General features: G+C 34.9%; 1 protein-coding gene across 1 annotated transcript in view; it reads left to right on the top strand.

Moving 5' to 3' along the window:
- The window catches only part of LOC140149042 (S-adenosylhomocysteine hydrolase-like protein 1), a 77,924-nt gene that overhangs the window by 54,632 nt on the left and 1,432 nt on the right, over window positions 1-21,860 (top strand). Inside the window, 9 exon segments of the mRNA XM_072171194.1 lie at window positions 4,145-4,245; window positions 12,614-12,811; window positions 15,466-15,610; window positions 15,613-15,641; window positions 16,471-16,670; window positions 17,723-17,793; window positions 18,743-18,837; window positions 19,903-20,001; window positions 21,452-21,599. Coding sequence (XP_072027295.1) covers window positions 4,145-4,245; window positions 12,614-12,811; window positions 15,466-15,610; window positions 15,613-15,641; window positions 16,471-16,670; window positions 17,723-17,793; window positions 18,743-18,837; window positions 19,903-20,001; window positions 21,452-21,599 — 1,086 coding nt within the window.

The following is a 21,860-nucleotide window of genomic DNA, read 5'->3' as shown; positions in this document are numbered from 1 at the left end:
CCAATACAAATATTTTTAACGTTGGATTTTACAGCAAATGTCGACATCCTGGAGCGATTTTATGTTATGTCTAAATCAAATTTACTCAATCACTCATTAGAATGTCAATGAAGCATAGCACACTATCAACAGTGAAGCATCCGTAACAAGCATCACAAACCACCCTTCTTATATATGCACATTCACATAATTCTTATCTAAATATCATCATTTTACACAAAACTCAGGTTTGTGTGTGCACTGGCAGTCAACTTTGATATTTACGAGTAAGAATTATTTTCTCCTCTCTTTCTTGGATGGTTCAATTAATTTCAGTTCAACTTGCGACTAAGGATTAACATAAATGATTTTTTGACTGGATGTTTACACTAAGCAGAGAGCGGAGAACGCATGTTGACTTCAAGGCAAAAGTGAATTAGATCAACTATTATTCCCACTTGATTCTTCAATAACTACTATCAACTCAACTTCTAATTCTGTGTTTGTTTAAACCTCAAAATCGCGATTTGAAATAGAATTTAAATTAAAAAAATCTTGACGCAGGTCTTCATTAGATAACAAGTTCTGAAGTTGTGTTCAAAATGAAGCAACCCTATTTATACACAAATGAAACTGACTTAAGGGATCCAAAATGAGCGTTTATTGCGTTTCGACAGTATTTGTGGGACATGAGAGCACCTCAGACCTATCGAATTGCATTCTGAATCTGAAGCATGTCTTTCTGATATCAAATAATTTTCATTTTTAAAAATCACAATATAATACAAATTTTATGACAAATTATAAAAAATTGATATTTTTCAAATTTTTGATATATAACAGTCCTCGAAGTAAATTATATAAATCTAATGATATATTCTTAAAGTGTATGTAGCAGGGAGGAAAAGCCGACGGTCAATTGAAAATTTTGACCTTTCATATTGAAGATATGGATTTTTTCCCAAAAAGACCTAATTTTTTTTTGGGTGTTTTGGGAAAAAAAATCCATATCTTTAATCTGAAAAGGTCAAAATTTTCCATTGATCGTCGGGTTTTTCATCCCACCTACATACACTTTAAGTATAAATCATCAGATTTATAAAGTTTACTTCAAGTACTGTTAAATATCAAAATATCAATTTTAATGATTTGCCATAAAATATGTATTAAATTGTAATTTCAAAAATCAAAATTATTTGATATCGAATGACATTCTTCATATTTTTGAATTTTGACCAACTTTGAGAAATTTGCACCAAAAATGGTAAAAAAATTTTTTCAAAAAAATCATAAAAAAGCCTGATTTTCGCCCAAATTTCAAATATTTTTGGTTAAGTTGGTCAAAATTCAAAAAAATGAAAAAACGGTCCCTAGATATTTTTATCTAGTTTTTAAAAATTAATAAAAAAATTTTTTGGGCCAAACAATTTTTTTGTTACGTTGCACGAAAAAATTTGGGCCAAAAACCCTGTTTTTTTGGATTTTCTCCAAAAATGAGCATTTTGGCCCAAATTGGACCTCACAGATGAATTCATCAAGTCATTTCCATTCTAAAAATGTATGTACTTTTATATTCTTTAGACTAATAATTTAGCAGTTATGAAGCCCGAAGGTTTTCATAATTCCAGGGTTCAGACCAACCTTAATGCTCTGTATATATGGAGTCCATGTCAGTTTTGTAGAAAAGTATTCTTCAAACTAAGTCAATATATTACCAAATCACCAGAAGCTATCAAATCCCGGTACAGTATCCAATGTATTATTTGTGACTTGCAATGCTGTTGACCTTGTGTGTATTTACTTCTTACTCTATATGTAACTTTCATCTCTGAGTATTCAAAATAAACAAAGCAAAGAAGATTGTCAGCTTTGCATCTTTTAAGCGGAGATGATTTCATACATATTTGATTGCCCTCAAACTGATGGCTCCTGTGTGGGTGTTAGGAAACTCATTTTGAATTGCATGATGAGGATGAAAACTCAGACCCATGTTGATTCCCATTGTATCCTAATATATCAGTACATATATCAAGCTTCAACTTGCAGTTTGGTTGATTTCTATTGCTAGCAGTACTGTTAACAGAGCTGAAAGATGTTGACACTGATATTGGAGGTCATGGATGTTGTTCTTATGTATTACTTATGAAGGAACTGCAGGCAGGAAGTGATATTAAAGTTTATCATATTGTTGATATTTTCATGCAATCTGGTTTTCGCTCTATACATCTATAACATTTTCACTTGTTTTAATTCTGCTATTTCAAGACCGACATGCAAAAGAAACAAATTTTATAAGCTTGTAATTTCAGACAAGCTTAAAAGAACATGAAGAAGTGGGTGAAAAAGATGAATTAGTGAAAAATGATCCTGTTAACAGTATGTCTGCCACTTGATGCCATAAGGAAACATTCCAAAGAACAGAAAATCATATACACTTTTAACATGTATGTGATGCATTCAAACTAAATTAGTCGTTTTTCATCCATATTCAATAATAACATTGTGACATGAATAATTTACACATTCATTATGCACCAAAATGGTTTCATATCCGGGGGCTTAGAAGTTTAATAGCCTCCATTCAACCGTCATAGATTAACTAATATTTGACTTAATGAGCGATGTCCTTGAAGATGAGCATATTAAGATCTGTGTGATTATTAAAGGGGTATTTTGTGATCCACAGCCTCATCCCCCCCACTTTCCTAAAAAAAAAAAGAGATTTTTATGCCTGGAACCGTGGTCCATCTAGTTATTCCACTGGAATCCTCTGGCTATATAACGTTTATGTACAAAAAAATTCTTGCAGATTGATTCATTTAGCAAAACCACTGCAAAATTTGAATTACATTCTGGTATACCAGAACGTAATTCAACACAGTGGCATATGCAGCAGTGTAATAAATAATCATGCATAACTCACAAATGCAAAATCGGAATCAACTGAAATTTTGGGAATAAGCTTTTTGCGCATATTTCTGAACAAATTAGTATTATTAGTTTTATGGTTTGATATGATGAACTGAGACGAATATAGTTATATTCGTCTCAGATGATCGTTACCCAGAGCAGCCAGTGTATATAAATGTTGAGGGGTAAAAAATGGTGCATCTGCATATTGCTGGGGAAAAACATTAGGAAAAAAATCATTGAATCAATAGTACTTAGATTTCAACAGTTATAGTATGTCTTTTTAATTCTCGCTATTCACAATAAAGCGCCGCCAGCGGTTGCGATATAATCGTGATGTATCATGGGAAAAGGTCGACATCAAGTCGCAGCATAATCTGAATATTACCATGCTATTACATAGGAACACGTGACAATATTTTTAGTTTGTCAATATAACGGTATTACACGCAAATCGATAGAGAAAAAATAATTGTGCACATTTCAAATCACATTATTAAGTATTATTGAGTATTGATTCGTGTGTAACACCTATTTTGACAAACTAAAAAATATTGTCACGTGTTCCTATGTAATAGCATGGTAATATTCGTATTCAGCATGGACTTGGATGTCGACCTTTTCCCATGATACATCACGATTACATCATAAACCGCTGGCGGTGCCCTTATTGTGAATAGCGAGAATTGTAGAAAACTAAATTTCTTGGTTGTTGTTGTTTCCACTCTTTTTTTTTTTTTTTTTTTTTAATATTTCTGTGTTTTTTATTTTTATAAGATATCACACAAAAAAGAATTACAACTCTTTTCCCAATAAACATGCTGTGTAAATAGCATGTGAAATCCTAAGGAGACATTGTAAATAAAATGTTGATTTGAATGGAAAGTCATTGTTTCTATAATGGCTGTTAACCCTAAATTGGGACATGCATAACAGGTGGGTGTAACAGTGTTTTTCTGCCCCCATTAGCTTTTAAAATACCATTTTCTTGGCAATGTAAATTTAAATTTCATAGAATTCATTTATTACTTTGAAGTGTCTTATTGTCTTGTTTTTCCATTTATGATATTTAAAATTTAAATTAAACAGAATTGTCCCGACAACAAATAAAATATATCAATGAAAAAAAATGCATTGTAGAGTAAGGACATGGTGAAAAAAGACAGAAAATCTGATTGCTATTAAAGCATTCTTAAGGAACACAAAATCTTGCACGTAAACTTAATATTTTTCATCTTGTAATTTTAACTTTCAGAGATGCCAGGCTTGATGCTACTTCGTAAGCGAGCGGAGGCCGAGAAACCACTCAAGGGAGCCAAGATTATTGGATGTACCCACATCACTGCACAAGCTGCGGTAAGTAGCGCTTGACTTGGCAGTGTTATTGACACCCCAGTTTTGCCACCAAATTGGGCTACTTAGCCACTGCCTACTGCTGAAGAATCCCTGATTGGGTCTGAAATTGGGCTACTTGGGCAACCATCAAGCTGTGGCAGCCTTCATAAATGGGTAATTTTTGTAATAAAGAGAACATTTGCATGTCAGAGTACCAGAAAACATAAAAGGATGTTGCACTCTGGAATAGCAATTAATGATGATAATTGCTGCTGACAGAATCAGCTACCTTACTTTTCCTCCAAATTGGGTGATTCTAAGCAGTTTAATGATAAAATGCAACCATTTTAATTTTGTTTTAATTTGGTGCATTACAGGCATAATATAATTTCGTACTACATAAGAACTGTTGCTGCAGCCAAGTTGCTGCTATTTGGTTTTGGCAACAGTGCCACTTTGTTTGGACAAAGAATTTGAGAGGCAGAGAAACTATGTTTGTGAATCTGTCTCATTGAAGAATACAAATTTTCTGCCGAAACAGTAAATGTTACAGGTACAAACAAATTAAATGCAATGAAATAAAGCTTGAACTCTTGCACGCACTGCAGATTGTTTATGTGTATGTTATTGCTGGGTGGACCAGAATTGTCATGGGAACATATTGATTATTTTTGATAAACTTCCTTGAGATTTAGGAATGGTTGATACAGTAGTTCCAAGTCAGAATTGTATAATCTTACTTTACCACTTGTTGATTGCTCACTCAAAGATCAAAAGTAGATTATAGATTTGAAAATAAAAGTAAATGGAAAGAAGACGGGAAAATGCCTTATATCATGGATCTTTTTCAAGGTTATATCAGTTGAAAAGGCTGTCCAAAACATTGGCAAAAAATTGCAATTGTTGCATATGACTCAACAGCAAAATGATAACTTAGAACATTTGGACTGGACATGTCACACTTGATTCTGCTAATTTGCTAAATGCAATGGTGCTTGGCAAAAATGACACAAACACTGACCTTTCATGAAGGCAGTGAATCATTTAGCCAAAGGGAATCAAATTTGAAGATGATATATAATAATATCTAAATCAAGACAAACCTTGGAACTTCATTTGAAGTTGTTTTTCAGCAAGTAAGTTTTGACTTACGAGGTTGAGTAGTAGCTAGGACAGTCAGTGAGTGGGAGTGAGTGAGGAAGTTGTCTTTCGTTAAGAGTGTGGGGGAGGGAGGGAAGCATATGTTGTCAATTGTCAACCCCTTTGGTTTAATATGTTGTGAATTTTGAAGAAAGAATGATATATTTCAGTAAGGTTTAGCTCATCAGTTGAATTCCAATTTAATTTCCTCTGATTAAATAAATAATTGTAGGCATTTATATAATGTGCTTTAGATCCATTTAACTGATATCAAACACTTTCATTTACTCTGCTTCCATTAGGATATCTCGCCCCATTTGGCTTTTAACAATAACAGTGCTTGTACAACTACTCCCTAACAGCTCCCCATTTTACACCTTGGTGGAGTGATTCTACTCTAGCATCTTGCCCAAGGACAACACATCGGCCCTGACAGGGTTTGAACCTACAACAATTGTCCCTCAAATTTTGCATGTGGTGGTGTTTTGAACTGTTTGCTAGTATAGTTGGTGCAAAATTCAAAGGGGGGTAGATTATGTGAAGATTAGTGAAAAGCAGATGCTTTAGAGTCAAAGTAAAAATCCTGAAGTGTACACATTGAATTCAGGTGTGAGTCATTTATGATATCAGTTAATCCTAATATTATTAAATGCTTTGTCTTAAGGATGCACACAGGATCACTGAATTGTTACATGGCCAAAATTGAGTTTTCATCACTAATGTCATCTTCAAACCGTATTTTATCTTGTCATTAATAGATTTTTAAGAAATCTTAACATTTGAACCATAAGAAAAGCTATTTTAAAGACCCTTTTTCATTAAAAATTCGTCAAAATGCAAAAGCAAATAAATCATTGTTTTCCCGCAATAGATCGCGTTCTCGTAACGCGCGTACTGCGGCGTACAGCTAGCAAAGACACGCACACATGGTAAACTGGATGGGCGAGGTGATTGCTGATTGAGGCGCTGGAGTCGCCAATCGCGATCACTACCGTATTTTATCGTATTGATGTCTTCCAAGGTATGTAAAGCTTGCACCATTGCATTGCGAAACTGCGGGCCGACAGACCACCATCGTCCCCGTCCCAGAATCAGTAGGCCTACTCGATAAATTTCGCCAAAAAACGCTGGTATTATAGTGGTATAAGTTAGTCTTTTTTATATGAACATAATAGTGTATTTTTTGTTTGTTTTCAAGTTTCATTCTGAACTTGAAAAGATGAAATTTATCTGTAAGAAGTAGTTACCCAAAAGCCGCCCTGTAATGATGGCGCAATCTGGTGGATACGATAGAAAGCGTAGGCCCTAAATATTTTGCTAGTAGTCTAGACTTAGCCCGTATAGTACATCATTAGGCTTATTTTTTTATGTTTAAAATTTGTTTTATTTCATTCATTCATTCATTCATTCATTCATTTCATGACCATTAACATAATGTCAAAAAGCGTTGACATTTCAATACATCATATCGACCATCTAGGCATAGGCCTACAACTCTATGTCAAAAATGTCTATATTTGAAATCGGCATAGCGAGCACGCGTTTATGAAAGCATTTTCATGAATGTTTTAATGCTAACTAATAATTTCAAACCAGAAATATAAACGAAAACGCAAATTCGTGCTTTTTTCATAACCCATTTTAACTACATTTCCATTAGTAGGCCTATTAGGTCTACCATATGCCATGATTGCGATAAAAGCTTTTGGTTTTACAACACTTTTTGCGAATGTTTTGACCGAATGCCTTTTTATTTGCAATGTTTGTCTGGCTTTCAACTTTCACGTTTATAATGTTTTCTGCATACTGCTTTAAAGCATTTTTCGTTAATGTTTTCATGCAGTGTTTTAAAACGCTCTTTATAGCATGATGCCTACGGTATAATATATACGGTAGACCTACTGCATAAACCACAATCTAATTTAAAGCCATACATTGTAAGTGTTCCGTTTTCTACTTTTGAAATTCGGTTTTGTTAGGCTATGTCAATTTCCGTGTTTTTCAGTTTTCTTGTGACCTCTCCGTGTTTTACCCGTTTAACTTTATATAGGCCTACTTTTTGTCCGTTTTACAAGTTTATTCAAGACATATTACAACTTTTACCCCACTTTTTACACGTTTATTTGATTGAAAACAACAACAGACACACTTTTTTTTATTTTTGTTGTTGTATTTTATTCACTTTTTATGCGGTACAAAATATTTTACAACTTTATTGTGGCTTTAGGCCTATAATAGGCCTATATGACTTTTGTACGTGTTTGATATTCCGTAAAAAGTTAAAAATAAAATATGATAACAACAAACAATTACAATAACAAAAACGGAATATTGAGTAATGACACATCAGAATCTTTTAAAATTTTACTTGGGATTCCCCTGTGGTGTAGACCTAGCTATAACGGGCGTTAAAATGCCTATCTTTGGCGCGGACGGGCCGCTGTGGTGCCTCTCAAGCACCAACTAAAAAGAAAAAGCAACGAGAAACTACAACATCGTGTTTGCGGTTCAGAAAAGGACAATGAACATAAAAATGCAATATTTTGTCAACACCAAAAAAAAGAAAAAGAAAACACCAAAAACGATAAATTAAAAACATTACATTTTTAAAGCAAAATTAGGAGTATTAGGACAAAACAGAAATCGCAATTATCATAATTATGTCTCAATTTATTCTTCATTTCATAAAACTTCCTGATTATCTGCTAAAATAATTGCTTGTCAGTTATTCTATGCTACTTTTAATGTTCTGATGTCCGCAAATTTTAATACAGAGCATGATCTTTTTTTATATGGAACTGGACAAAATTGTGCTTAAATAGGCCTAATCATGGTTTCGTTCGCAGCAACACGACCATGCACTGTGCAATTTATTCGCGTAACCTGTCTGTCTGTCCGCGCGCCCTGTCGCTCCTCAAACGCCAATGCGACGCCGTGGTCTTGCCGGATGCTCTGCTGCACCATGGAAACAAGACTGCAGTAAATAAAATGGCTGCTCCATGTGGATAAACATCTGCCGAATGTGCACGGATAATTTTGTCATATTGTATATTTTACCTTCTAAATCACCAAAAAAATGCCAATCTGCTGCAGTTGGACGCCCCTTCTCATGTTCTTACTTGACCAAACGTCACAAGTCACCGGATTATATATTTATGGAATAATCTTCAAAAATGGACCTAAAATCCGCTGTATTTGTCTAAATCGTGATTTTCGGCAAGTTCACTTTTGACCACTTTTAACCGTTTTTGGTCCGCCATAGCGTCTAAATGAAGCATCACTGAGGTAAGTTTTTAAGTCGAACGTTTAGATATGGCCAAAATCTAGATAGTGTTTTTTCATTTTTTTAAATTAGGGCCTAGAACTTTTTTTATCACCCATGATTCAAAAATTTGAACACGGGTCAAACGATTTTACTGATTTTTTGCCTATATTTTAAAAACTAAGCAAAATTTGAAAAAATAAAAAACACTTTCTAGATTTATTTGTCTAAATTAATAAAATTCATGTTTTACCGTTTTTGATTTTCAAATAATTTTTTTATGGCGGACCAAAAATTGTACTTTTTGACCCAAAACTGACATTTTAAATGGATTTATGAGCTCATTTCCTTTCAAAAAATGTATACTTTTATATACTTTACATAAATAGTTTTCGAGTTATAAGGTGAATAATAATGGATAATTAGTGATCCTGTGTGCCTCCTTAATTATTTCTTATCCTGTTATTGCATTTTAAAAGTGTTTCTAATTAATCAGTAAATTAAAAGTATCAGGCTGAGAATGCCCAGCTGTTGCATGATTGAGTCTAGTAACAATTGAATTGACAATTGACACTTGCCAATAGGCAAAGGAGAGTTATAAATACATCAGATGATTACTTGCCCGAGAAAGATGACACTCATTTAGAAACATAATTTGATCAGGCATTTAGCAAAATAGGTGTTTTTTATCCAATCCACGTTAGTTGAAATGTTGGCAGGCAAGTTGTAAACCCCATCCACTGGTCCAATCTGGTCAAATTTATGGCAGGTTGATTAGGTTATGCAAATAAGACTTGTTTAAACCAGCAACAGCATAAAGATTTAGGATCTAGAGGTCCAAATGGTTATAGATGTGCCACCAAAATTTGGCCTTCTTGAATAAGTGCCCATTTTTTTGTGTGAAAATTTCCTCAAAATATTCAGGAAATTGCCCCAGTTTTGAAGAAACAGTGATGGAAAATCAAAGGAAGAACCAAAATCAAAAGTTCTCTTGTTTGAGTAGGCTTAATGTACAAATCAATAGGGAATCCAATGGATCTTCCTTGGGATTTTGGATCACTGTGTCTTTATTTCTTGACCGAGTTCAGCGATGAGGTCTTATAAAATCTGAGCTAAAAGATGCAGCTGTTGGCTGCTGATTCTAATTGTGACATATCTGTCTTTGTTTAGGATGGGGTGAAAGTAACTGGTACATGTACCTTTATTCTTTTGCAGTCTGTATCATCCATGAGATAGACCTTCCCTGGGATCTGTGTCCTTCGTGCATTTGTACATAGATGAATAAGATGATATTCTGACTCACTTTTCACTTTTTTAAAAAGTTTAAATACACACATGATTTCCTACATTTCAAAAAGATGACAAGGAATTGTGTAAGTTGTGTTTATGCTCATAATAGTGTTACTTGAAGCAAAATGACTCAGTTGCTCTGTTTTGACAGTTGATAAGGTCATACAGAGAGTGTAGTTGCTAAGTCATATCCTCTAAGCTATGGTCAAACTAATATACTGCTCAACTCACTCCATAGCTTCTTGTCAGTATAGAAGAAATAGGTTAATATAATATATTTCTTTAAATGGAGACACAGCCTTCAGTGGAAGTCTGGCTAGCCAGTAAGATTTATACTTGCACATAAAAAGGGGAAACCCCGTTTTACTTGAGTTACACTGATCAAAATCAAAATGATATTATTATTTAAAGACACATGGCTTACCTGGTTAAGTTAAAACAGACATCACTTAAACATACCTGTTGGTTGCAAATTGTTTAGGCTAATGAAAGTTGATCCCCAGTTTCCCGTTACATAGTTTTTCATGACTGGGTAGGTGACTGTTTCATTATTCATTATTCATTATTTTCAAACTTTCATTATCGGTGCAAAGTTAATTACGGAATGCTATGTTTTGAGGCCCAAATAAAATAAAGTATAGTATTAAATGACCATGCTTCACTCAAATATTTTTCCAACTTAGTCTTCAAAACAAATTTTAATTTAGCACATCTTCTTTGGAATCTTCAAATTAACCTATAGGTTGTGCAACATATGAAAGCACCAGAAGTCCATGATAGTCTTTGGAGAACCTGGAGGACTGTGTCTGTGACAACTTGCTTTCCCCAACACTGCATCTCACTATCTCGAGATCAGACGGCGACAGTCCGGCAAATAAAACATTAAATGATTGACCAATGTCGGTTGTAATAATTGTCCACGGCAGTCGGACCTTGCCCTCCTCCTCCACCTTCACAGAAATGAACATATTTATCAAAAACACCAGTAGGGAAAGTAAAAGTCAAAATGAACAAATAAACAAAATTGAAAGCAGAAATAAACTAAATTTGACAATTCGAACGTTCACATGGAGGTTGCTGGTAAAAATCATCACAGGGTGCACGTGTTAATAATAAAACAACCATGCAAGAAATTGACAAATAAATCATTTTATTTATAAGATTATTTTATTAAATACATATATTTGTAAGAAAAGCAGAATAAATTTGACTTCAAATTTTATTTATTTTATTTATTTTGATGTTGTCTATATATAGGCGCTACATAGTGCATGGTAGAAATGCTTTCATATTTGTTCATACGCTGGTTCCCTTGAACTTGGCTGCCTCTCTTTGTGTTCGGTCTATCCATTTAGTGGTAGGAGAAACTTAGATGCAGGGAATTGCTAGTCTCCAGTAAATGCGCCCTCACGATATCGCCATTTTACCACGTAGTTTAACCCAGCGTTTGCAAAGACTATTCGGCCGGTCAGGGTCGGCGTAAAAGTGCTTAAAATACGTGTCGGACGTAAAAGATGACATTAAAACTATCCTTTTTTTCTTAAAAACTTGACAAATATGAAATAATGAAATAATGGAAAATAATGAAATATTTGATCGGCATTTTTTTCTGACCGGAGTCGGGTAACGGGAAACTGGGAGTCAACTTTCATTAGCCTTATCAAGGAATGAACAAAATTATTCATCAAATTGTAATTTTGGACCTCTCACTCAGTTTGTAGAATTCACCTGTTAACTTTTCAACCATAGAACACTGGCAACTTGTACCCAGCTGATTGCATCATGGCTACAATAACTATTTTGGTGCTAAATGGAAAATAATTGGATCCCATTCATTCAAAGTATTGATAAATGTACTGTGCACCATCCTGTTACTGATTTAAAGCCATATTGTACCATTTCAAAAAAAAAAAAAATATTAGTATTTCTTTGCCATAAAATGCTAGCTTTTACTGTCAGATATATCCCCTTTTAATTTTGAGCTGAACAATTGAGGTAAAGCAAAGAAAATTGGAATTTACTACCAGCGCCTAATGTCGCCAATGCGTGTTACTCCATCCGATGTGCTACGGCATGGTCTTTTGATGTGTGTATGACTGTCCTGCACGCCATGTACCTTCTGTGTTATGAACTTTGTGTATGTGTTTGACTAATATTCCTATCGTAATGATTAAATGACAGTTCCTGCGCTTTATTCAAAATCTCAGATTTTGACAAAACTACATCACTTGATTTTTGCAGGGTATAATAGTTTTATAAAGTACATTACAATTGTGTAAAAAACAGAATCTAGAAAAATATTGAGGGCATCCTGCTCAGCAAATGGTACAATATGGCTATAAAGCTATTATACAAGGATCACTACAAGTATTTGTGATGTAAAATACAAACACTTACTCTCTCCCTATTCCTATTTACTCATTGTTGGAAGACTGCATGACCCAATATTAATACAGCATCCATCAACATTGAATTGGGAGAAAAGGGGAAGCAATGTTATGTACCCCAAAGCGTGCCGACATTTACCAATTAATGTATACCTTGGCGTCTTCTGTGTGAGTGGTCATTTACCTCAAATAGTGTAATGTGTATCTTGTCACATGCACAGGTTTTCATAGAAAAGTGTTAACTAAACAAGTGTTATATTATCTTGTTATTCATTGTATGTACCCGTATTCTTTATGCTTTTATTACTAGGTGCTAATAGAGACACTATCATGTCTTGGGGCCAATGTGCGATGGGCGGCATGTAATATCTATTCCACACAGAATGAGGTAGCTGCAGCATTAGCGGAAGCAGGCTTTGCCATCTTTGCATGGAGAGGTGAAAGTGAGGAAGACTTCTGGTGGTGTATTGAAAGGTGCATACTAGCAGATGGCTGGCAACCAAATATGGTAAGTTTTATAATGAAAGACAGAGATAAAAAGACTAGTTTGCATCTGATGTCATCTGTCAATAATTATCCATCTCGCTTTTGCAGCGAGCTCTGATGAGGTTACTGCCTGGTTGTTCATAGATCATGCCCTGGCATTGTGGGAGATAGAACAGAGACTCTGAGCACTGTATGATTCACCCCGGTAAATGGGAAATAGCTTTCTTCTACAGAAGAAGTAAACCAGATCACATGTGACTTACTTCTTATCTCATAGTCACAAACTAAAGATGTGTGATTCAGACTAATATATATCCCATTCATTGAGACTTAACAGTTGGCAAGTTGTGGAATAGATTTGGGTCATTTTAGGTCCAAAGATATATATTTACACATTTATCTAGGGCAAGGTAGGAAGGCACTACCAAAAAGGATACTGTGACATGTAGACTAATCAATATAATACAGGTGATATACTTTTAAGGCACTTGGTAAGGGATCATCATCCAGTTTAAGCCTGCCAAAGCTTAAGGTCTTTTAAGGCCAATAAAATCAATTACAGATTGAAGATACTATGTCCACCTTATCCATGTAGATACATGTAGTAGCTTACAAATAATACATGGTTTGAGAGGAAATAGGGCAAATTATTTTCCCTGAGGTGCTGGCTACGGGGCAGAATCAAGGGGAAAATAGTTGCCCTATTTCTCCAATATAAACCATGTAGTATTTGTTTTATTACACCATACTTTGCCTATGGGCATGAGGCTCTGAGGAAATTGCACTGGGAAATAGTTCTTGTAGTTCTTGATTGACCAATGAATCGGCATGATAAGCTCATGAATATTTATGAGGTGTAAATGCAGGATATAAATATTTCTGAGTTTTACTGTTCTGATTATGGATATATTTTTATGGGCTTTTAGTTTTAATATTTTGTGGCTTTGTGATCGAGTGATTTACTGAGTGTATTTGAGGGTAGTGTTTTTTGGTAAATGCCCGCAACCTAGGATGTTGACCAGAATACACTTGACATAACAGTGGATTCCCAGCAACTGTTGACATACTCAGTTCATTCCCCTCACCAGCATATTGTAAACAACATAACATGCATGTGCATAAGCCTGTGTGTCATTTGCTGGTATAGGATCAGGTCTTGGGAGTGTAAGGCTTCAAGCAGGTCCATGGTTTAACATTGATTCTTTGGTTTTAGGTCCAAGTTAAAGGTCATTGTTCCTTGTCGTTGTGCATAATGTAGTTTGTGCATTTGCTTCAATGCTGCATGCTATATGCATTCAGCGCAATAAATAAGGTAGTAGTTAATGAATCATGACCTTATAGCCAAAGTGAAGGTCGATTTTGAAAACCAAGGTGACCATAATGACCGCAAGGATGGTTTCTTTAATTTGAGATATCAGTGACGGCAAATGATGCAGAAATATCTGACTTATGAAACAAGAAGGTACATATTCAAAAGTTGACATGTTTCACTTTTCATCAATGTTTACCATGGCAAGCCCTATTATACATGGCACTCACCATGATTGAATGATTGAATATTGTCATGTGCATGCATGACATACATGATGTGTATAAACCAATAGGGATGCAACTACTGAATCTGTACCTTCCATCCATTTTAAGTTTCATAATTTGATTACATGTACTTCTGCATCATTTGTCGTCACTGATATCTCAAATTAAAGAAAACATCCTTGCGGTCATTATGGTCACCTTCATTTTCGAAATTGACCCTCACTTTGGCTATAAGGTCATGATTCATGAATCGCTACTTTATTTATAATGCTGACTGTAGTATCATGCATATGTACATGTCTGTGTCAATGCAGTGTTGTCTTGTCTGTCAATATAATACAGGGATTGCATCTACAGAAATATAATACAAACTCCCGTGAGGGAAATGTTTGTCTAATTATCTTTTTGGAATGGCACAACATATTGCCAAGGCAACCGGACAGTTTAGATCATTACTATGATTACATTTCACAACATTGTAAATCATCATCATCAGTTGGCTCTGTCCATACGACTACAAAGTCGTTCACTACAGTGGATGGACGTTTTGTAAAGATGATGATGATAATATGATTCAGTTGTTGTGCTAATAGCTTATAATTATAAGTAATCAAATTTTGCCCTGTGTTTAACAATACTGTAGAGAGCATTATTTTTGCTACACAATTCACAATTTTCATGTATTAATTCAAATCCTTGGAGGCCTGTACGTGTACGCAAAAAAGTCACAAATTCTTATTGATCCTGAAATTTTCAAGCAGGTAAATATTTCTCGCTTGAAAGTAATCCAACCACTTTAATACAATAAAAAGTGTAGTGTTTGCTTATCAGTGTGTTTTCTGTCGGAGCAGACACAGCAGACAGATTCAAAAAAGATCTAAAAATATCAGTTGCAAATAAAACACAGTATTTGTTACATTATTTACTTTCTACCCTTTTGCAGTAGACTAATTCAAAAACACATGCATCCTGTATAAAGAGGCACTATCTGCTATCTAATCTTATTTATTTACAATTTCTGGGGTTTTTTTACTTTGGATACAGAAGTTTAATGAAACAAACTGTAAAAATAGCATTTTCAAAAATAAATTAGTAAAGATGACTTTATCACATCTTCATTTTTCCTTGGTTTTTTTTCAGATTTTAGATGATGGTGGTGATGCCACTCACCTTATGCTTAAGAAATGCCCAGAAACATTCAAACTAATAAAAGGCATTGTAGAGGAGTCAGTCACTGGAGTGCATCGCTTATATCAGCTCTCAAAGTCAGGCAAACTGAGCATACCGCCATGAATGTCAATGACTCGGTTACCAAGGTAAGAAAAAGAAAGACCATGCTGTGGTAGGTGAGAGGGCAAAACAATCCAACCCTTACATGTCACATCATCACATGTAGTTTCTTGAAACCTCCATTTCCATCATTGCCCTGTTCTTCAAATCCACTCTCAGATATCTTTTCAAATCAAAACTAATTTGGATTGAGCTAACAATTTGTGAAATTTCCTCCAAAAGCTTGTTTTTTCTTGTCTTTTAGTTCCAAAGATGTAAACACTTAGCAATCAGTTTCAGGCCAACTTCGGGAAATCTGCATCATATCTTTTAAAATTAGATTTAAATGAGTGTGGTTGTAATATAATGCCTTTCTGAATGCGATTGTTTGTTATCAAATAACAGATTTGTTAACTTGCTTGAGAATAACTTTGAAATGAAATTCTTCACATCAACATAATACTCACTGTCCCAATCCTAATCCTAAATTCTATGTATTATATCACATTCTATCCATATACCCTTAAATGCAACAAGATGTGATAGATATTGGAAGTTGTTGTTAATGAATCATGTTGCATTATTACGCACAGCATCTGCACATCTGCCTCTAGAAGTGATACAAATACATTTGTGCATGTTCTCTTACACTGGCTTCAGAGGGTAAAGAGAATAATAATAATATAACCATGCTTATAAAGCACAAGTCACAGCAAGTCTCAAAGCGCTACAAATGTGTAACACTTCTAAATACAATGTTAAGTTGCTACTACATATGTATTTGATGTACAAACCCAAAGCACTATTAATTAAATCATTATTAAAGCTTGAAGCATGTTGACATTTTGATCATCTCTCCATCTTTCCATTCACCAGGTCAAATTTGACAACCTTTACTGCTGCCGTGAGTCAATTTTGGATGCACTTAAACGGACCACTGACATCATGTTTGGAGGCAAGCAAGTCCTCGTATGCGGTTATGGTGAGGTTGGCAAAGGATGCTGTTCTGCCCTCAAGGGGCTAGGAGCTATTGTTTATGTGACTGAAGTTGACCCCATTTGTGCCCTTCAAGCAAGGTATAGTAAAAGCAAAATCGCCATCACTCCTCTTCCTCCTTCTCCTCTGACACTACCTCTACTACTACCAATGAGGAGAAGGATGGTAATTGATGATGACAACAAGTATTTAATATATACTTGTTTTATATTTATAATAACTTTTATGAATATATTAAGATAATAATATTGTGATGATTATGATCAGAAAGAGCATGGTATAATCAAGAATGGCACTCACAAACCATAAAAGTACCACAATTGCATTATCAAATTACATTATCCACTCCCATCCTGACTCCATTCTTGTACTCCTTACCCCCTATTCATCAGCCTGCACTCTGTCAGAGAAGCTTTTTTACTCATGGTCCCAAATTATGGAACAAGCTGCCTGAGGAGATTGTCAACTGCAATACCCTCCTCACTTTCAAAACTGCTCTTGACTCATTCCTGAATTATAAAGTCCACCTTCCTGCATCTTCTGCCACTTCTGCTTGTTGTTGTATGTGTTTTAATGGCCTTTTGTGTCTTTTACATTTGCATCATTTTATTTTTGCTTTTGATATAGGGCTACCCTTTGATTTAGTATTTGCGCACTTTTTAGGTTTCATCTGGCTTGTGCCAAACATAATAAATAAATAAATGTAGATATATAGTAAACATCAGTGAGTGGGCCAACAAGGTTACAACTCACAAGACTAGAGCCATAGTGCACAATTGAATTGCAAAGATGCAAATTCTCTTCAGAGGCTAATGATTGATTGATTCATGTAAAGATATGAAAGGCATTTGACACAAATATGATTCATGAAAGGAACATCAATTTATTCCATTAAATTAATGATGAAATATATCACCCTGTTTAGATAGATAGATGTGGCAATGAGACTGCTACAGATAATGGAACTCAGGATATTCAGTACTGTACTCTTGGCAGAGGTCACCATTATCTCCGCCCCATTTATATGAAAATATTGGCTGGGTTGTATAAATATATCACTATAATTTTAAATCATGTTGATGCACATAAATCATTAGCTAATTAATTATAATGTGATATTTGATACTTTCAGTATGGATGGCTTCCGAGTGGTTAAATTGGATGAAGTGGTTCGCATTGTGGATGTTGTTATCACAGCTACTGGTAAGTTAGTCTGTTTTAGTCATTGTGCCTATGAAAATTACTTCTTGTCAGTATAGTTACTGTGTGATTTTGTTTTCTGCCAAGAATTATTATAGTCCGTATACCTTCCTCGAGTCAGTAAAGTAAAATCAAATTTTGAGATTTTCTCAAAAACTGTTAATTTTTGCAGGAATTTGTTATGATAGTTGAATACCTTGTATCATTTCCTTTCTAAAAATGTATACTTTTATATACTTATCATTATTACATTTAGAAACACAATAAAAAATAATACCTAAGTTACTGACTCGAGGAAGGTATACAGACTGTTGATTATTATATTTGACCAGATCTGGTCAAATCAGGCTAAAGTCGGCAATAATGAAACTCAGAGTCAGATGTAACTAAAAAGTGAGGAGAAATAAAAAAAAACATAAGAAAATGGACATATAAAAGGTTCATAACTTTGCAACCAAGTATTCAAGAGACCTGGGGATTTAACATCAGTAAGTGTAGGTACTGAGCAAGTTAGTGATGGTAGTAACTCAATTTTTGAAATTTCCAATTAGATCAGATTGGGTCACATATGTTGACAAAAGCATTACTATTGCCTTATCAGAAATGTCAAAAGCTTTGATCTACTATTAATTGGCTGACAATGTTGAAATGACTATTGACACACTTGCACAAATGATTTGATTTTTTTAAATACATAATTGTACAGTATTGCATAAACTAATGTTAGTGATTTGTTTCATTATGATATACCCACAGTCCCACATACATGAACTCCCCATCAACACATACACTTTCATAGATGTAGGGTGTTCATTAGTGTGCACACATACAAATGAGAAGACACAATCACCCCTACCCCAACTAATCATTCCATACATGGACACAGACAGGTAGAGATAAGAATACACTACACAAATTATTCACTGCATTGTTATTTGTTGATCATTCCTAGGTAACAAGAATGTAGTATCTCGCCAGCATTTGGACAGACTTAAAAACGGATGCATCGTCTGCAACATGGGACACTCCAATACTGAGATAGATGTAGTAAGTTAATCTAGCCCTATCATACTAAGTAGTAGCTACAATCAACGAAATTAATGTTGGCACACTCTGGCATATTAAATGTAAATTGCCACCCCTCTCCCCCCGTTCAATGTTGATGAATGTTGATGAAAGCACTTTTTCCATTGGGCTCTCTAGTCTCCCCAACATTGATTGAGGGGGAATGGGGGAGGGAAGGGGAAAGGAGAAGGTTTGTACTTCTCATCAAACATAGTTATACTAATTTCACTGAATTATTAGAGCAGCAATGAAGAGTTGCAACATATTGTCAAGGTGTGCCAACTATTAATTTTGTTGATTGTCTGAGGTGAAGAACTGAGGTGTGCCAATTATTAATTTTGTTGATTGTAGCTACCGGGATAGCACTTTTGATGACATTTGCTGTCTGCTCTGTTGGAAAAGTTTTCATGGGAGCCTACTTACCTATTTTCTTGATGTTCTTCTTTGATCTCGGACTTTTATGCTTCCTTTTGCTTTGTTTATTTGTTTGATTTGGAGCTATATTTTTTCTAGTTGAAATTCCCATACCCTTGTTCTTTAACATTGAGGTATACTGCTCTGCTTCTATCAATATTGACTATTGAAGAGTGTACAGGTGTTGATTTTAGCCTCTGTCATACCTTTATCAGTTAATATTAAATATAATGAATAAAACTATTATTTTAAATATCGCCTGAATTGCAAAAAATCTAGCATTTCAAAACAATGTTGCATTTCAGATTAAATTTTGTAGTTCCATTTGTACTACAGATAAACAAAATCCTTCAAACAATATGCAAATGATCGTCTGCCAACATTTGTAAATTATGCAGCAGTACTAACCTACCCATGTATGCATAGAAAAGAGGGGAAACTTCAATTGGCAATCATATAAGTTACATGAAATCCATAGGTTTTTACTAAAACACAGAATATTTGATACAGCATTTACATAAGGAAAGAATTGAAACATAATATTGCAAGTAATTTGTTGGGAGTATGTTTTGTCTGTTTATGATAATAGGTTCATATTCTTACAATGTTTTTCTTTCTTTTGTTTGTCAATAGGACAGTTTAAGAACACCTGAGTTGACTTGGGAGAAAGTTCGTTCTCAGGTGGATCATATTATTTGGCCAGATGGCAAGAGAATTCTACTCCTAGCTGAGGTAAGCTTCTCAAGACAATTTGATTTTGTTTTTCAAAGGTTTTAACTGTTAGATTTGCATCCAGAAATGTTGTTTCAATGATGGTGCATTCATGCTTTACTTAACATCATGCAATTTTTAAAATTTGTTCCAAATCTTAAAAGGGCATTTCGTGATCCACAGCCTCATCCCCCACTTTTCTCAAAAAAGTTGAGATTTTTATATCACTGGAAACCTCTGGCTACATAATGTTTATGTACAAAATATTTCTTGCAGATTAATTCGTTTAGCAAAGATATCGTGAAATTTGAATTTCGTTCTGGTGCACCCACAGAGGAGTAAGATAAGACAGAGCGCGTACCACCAGTCAATGTCCCCGTGTATTGTATGGTACCAGTTCTCGCATATTCATGAGGGCCGATTGTTCGATCGTGCTGTGTCAAACAATCACGCCAACGCTGCGTGCCTACGCGATAGAGCGTTGCGTGCTTTCGCGATTACGCGATAGACCATGAAAATATGCGGTAATTGCGTAGCAGTCTCGCCTGTCGCACGTCATGGAACAATCGGCCCTCATTATCGGATGAGGCGGAGACTTTGACTGGTGGTACGCGCTCTGTCTTATCTTACTCCTCTGTGGGTGCACCAGAACGAAATTACAACGCATTGTCTATGGAGCAGTGTAATACACATAATCATGGATAACTCGCGAACGCAAAATCGGAATCAACTGAAATTTTGGGAATAGGTTTTTTTTCGTGGATATCTAATGAAAAATGACATAAATAGAGGATGTTAGGATCACGAAATACTCCTTTAAATCAGCAAATACCTCACTGCACTGCAATGTCCAAACACTACTGAAAGAGAGAGAGAGGGGCACTCTGGGATGCACTGTACAATATGTAGCCACTCAATTAATCTATTTAACCTTTTGGATTTTTTTCTATGTTGTTGGAATTACATGTATTTTTCAAAAAGTATAGACCATGTTTTCCCTGTTGTATGCTCACATTTCATTTTCCAATATTTGAATTTAATTTTCCCAAAAACCGGGGCATAGCCTATGTCGGTGACCGGAGTCAATTTTTTATGACCCCCACCCTATCGCGGGTTATTTTTATGACCCCCCCTATCTCGGTCGAAAATCTTCAGTGACCCCCCCCCTTTTGCGGAACGTGCAAAATTTTTGCATTAGATCGCAACTGATTATAAAAGAATGCACGCGCAGCTCGAGAACTGACATTTTGAGTCGCCAGCCATTAATAATTCTATAACCCCTCCTATTTGATGTAAAAAATATGACCTTCCCTATTTTTGGTCTAAAAATTCTAAAAATGTTTCATGTTGTTGGACAAATAAAATTGAATAATTGAAAAAAGTGAATCAAATAGGCCCTACAAAGAAAAAAATCCAAAAATATGTGTCTGTTGTTATTTTAAAATAAACGTGTTTAATTTGTGTATTACAGGGTCGTCTAGTGAATCTGAGTTGTTCTACTGTTCCATCATTTGTTGTGTCAATCACAGCCACTACTCAGGCGCTGGCTTTGATAGAGTTGTTTAATGCACCACAGGGACGTTACAAGCAGGACGTCTATCTACTTCCTAAAAAATTGGGTAAGCAGTAGAACTAGGTGTTGTACCAGGGGTGGTGTGTTCCAGAGTTAGTTTGGACCTGAAAACAGATTTTTGACATTTTAAAATTAAACAAAATGATGTTTTAGATCCGATACTTGGTTTCAAACATTTTGGCTCAAATAAATGCATTAGATTTGTTTATCAAAGACAGTTGAGTAAAATTGTCTCTGTAAATATTTTGACTTGAGATTTGAGCATCACTCATGCACATGCTAACCATCAGTGCATTGCAAAGAGTTT

The sequence above is a fragment of the Amphiura filiformis genome, chromosome 3 (assembly GCF_039555335.1).
Source record: "Amphiura filiformis chromosome 3, Afil_fr2py, whole genome shotgun sequence".
In the NCBI taxonomy this organism is placed as follows: domain Eukaryota; kingdom Metazoa; phylum Echinodermata; class Ophiuroidea; order Amphilepidida; family Amphiuridae; genus Amphiura; species Amphiura filiformis.
This window is presented reverse-complemented; position numbering and strand designations above follow the sequence as displayed.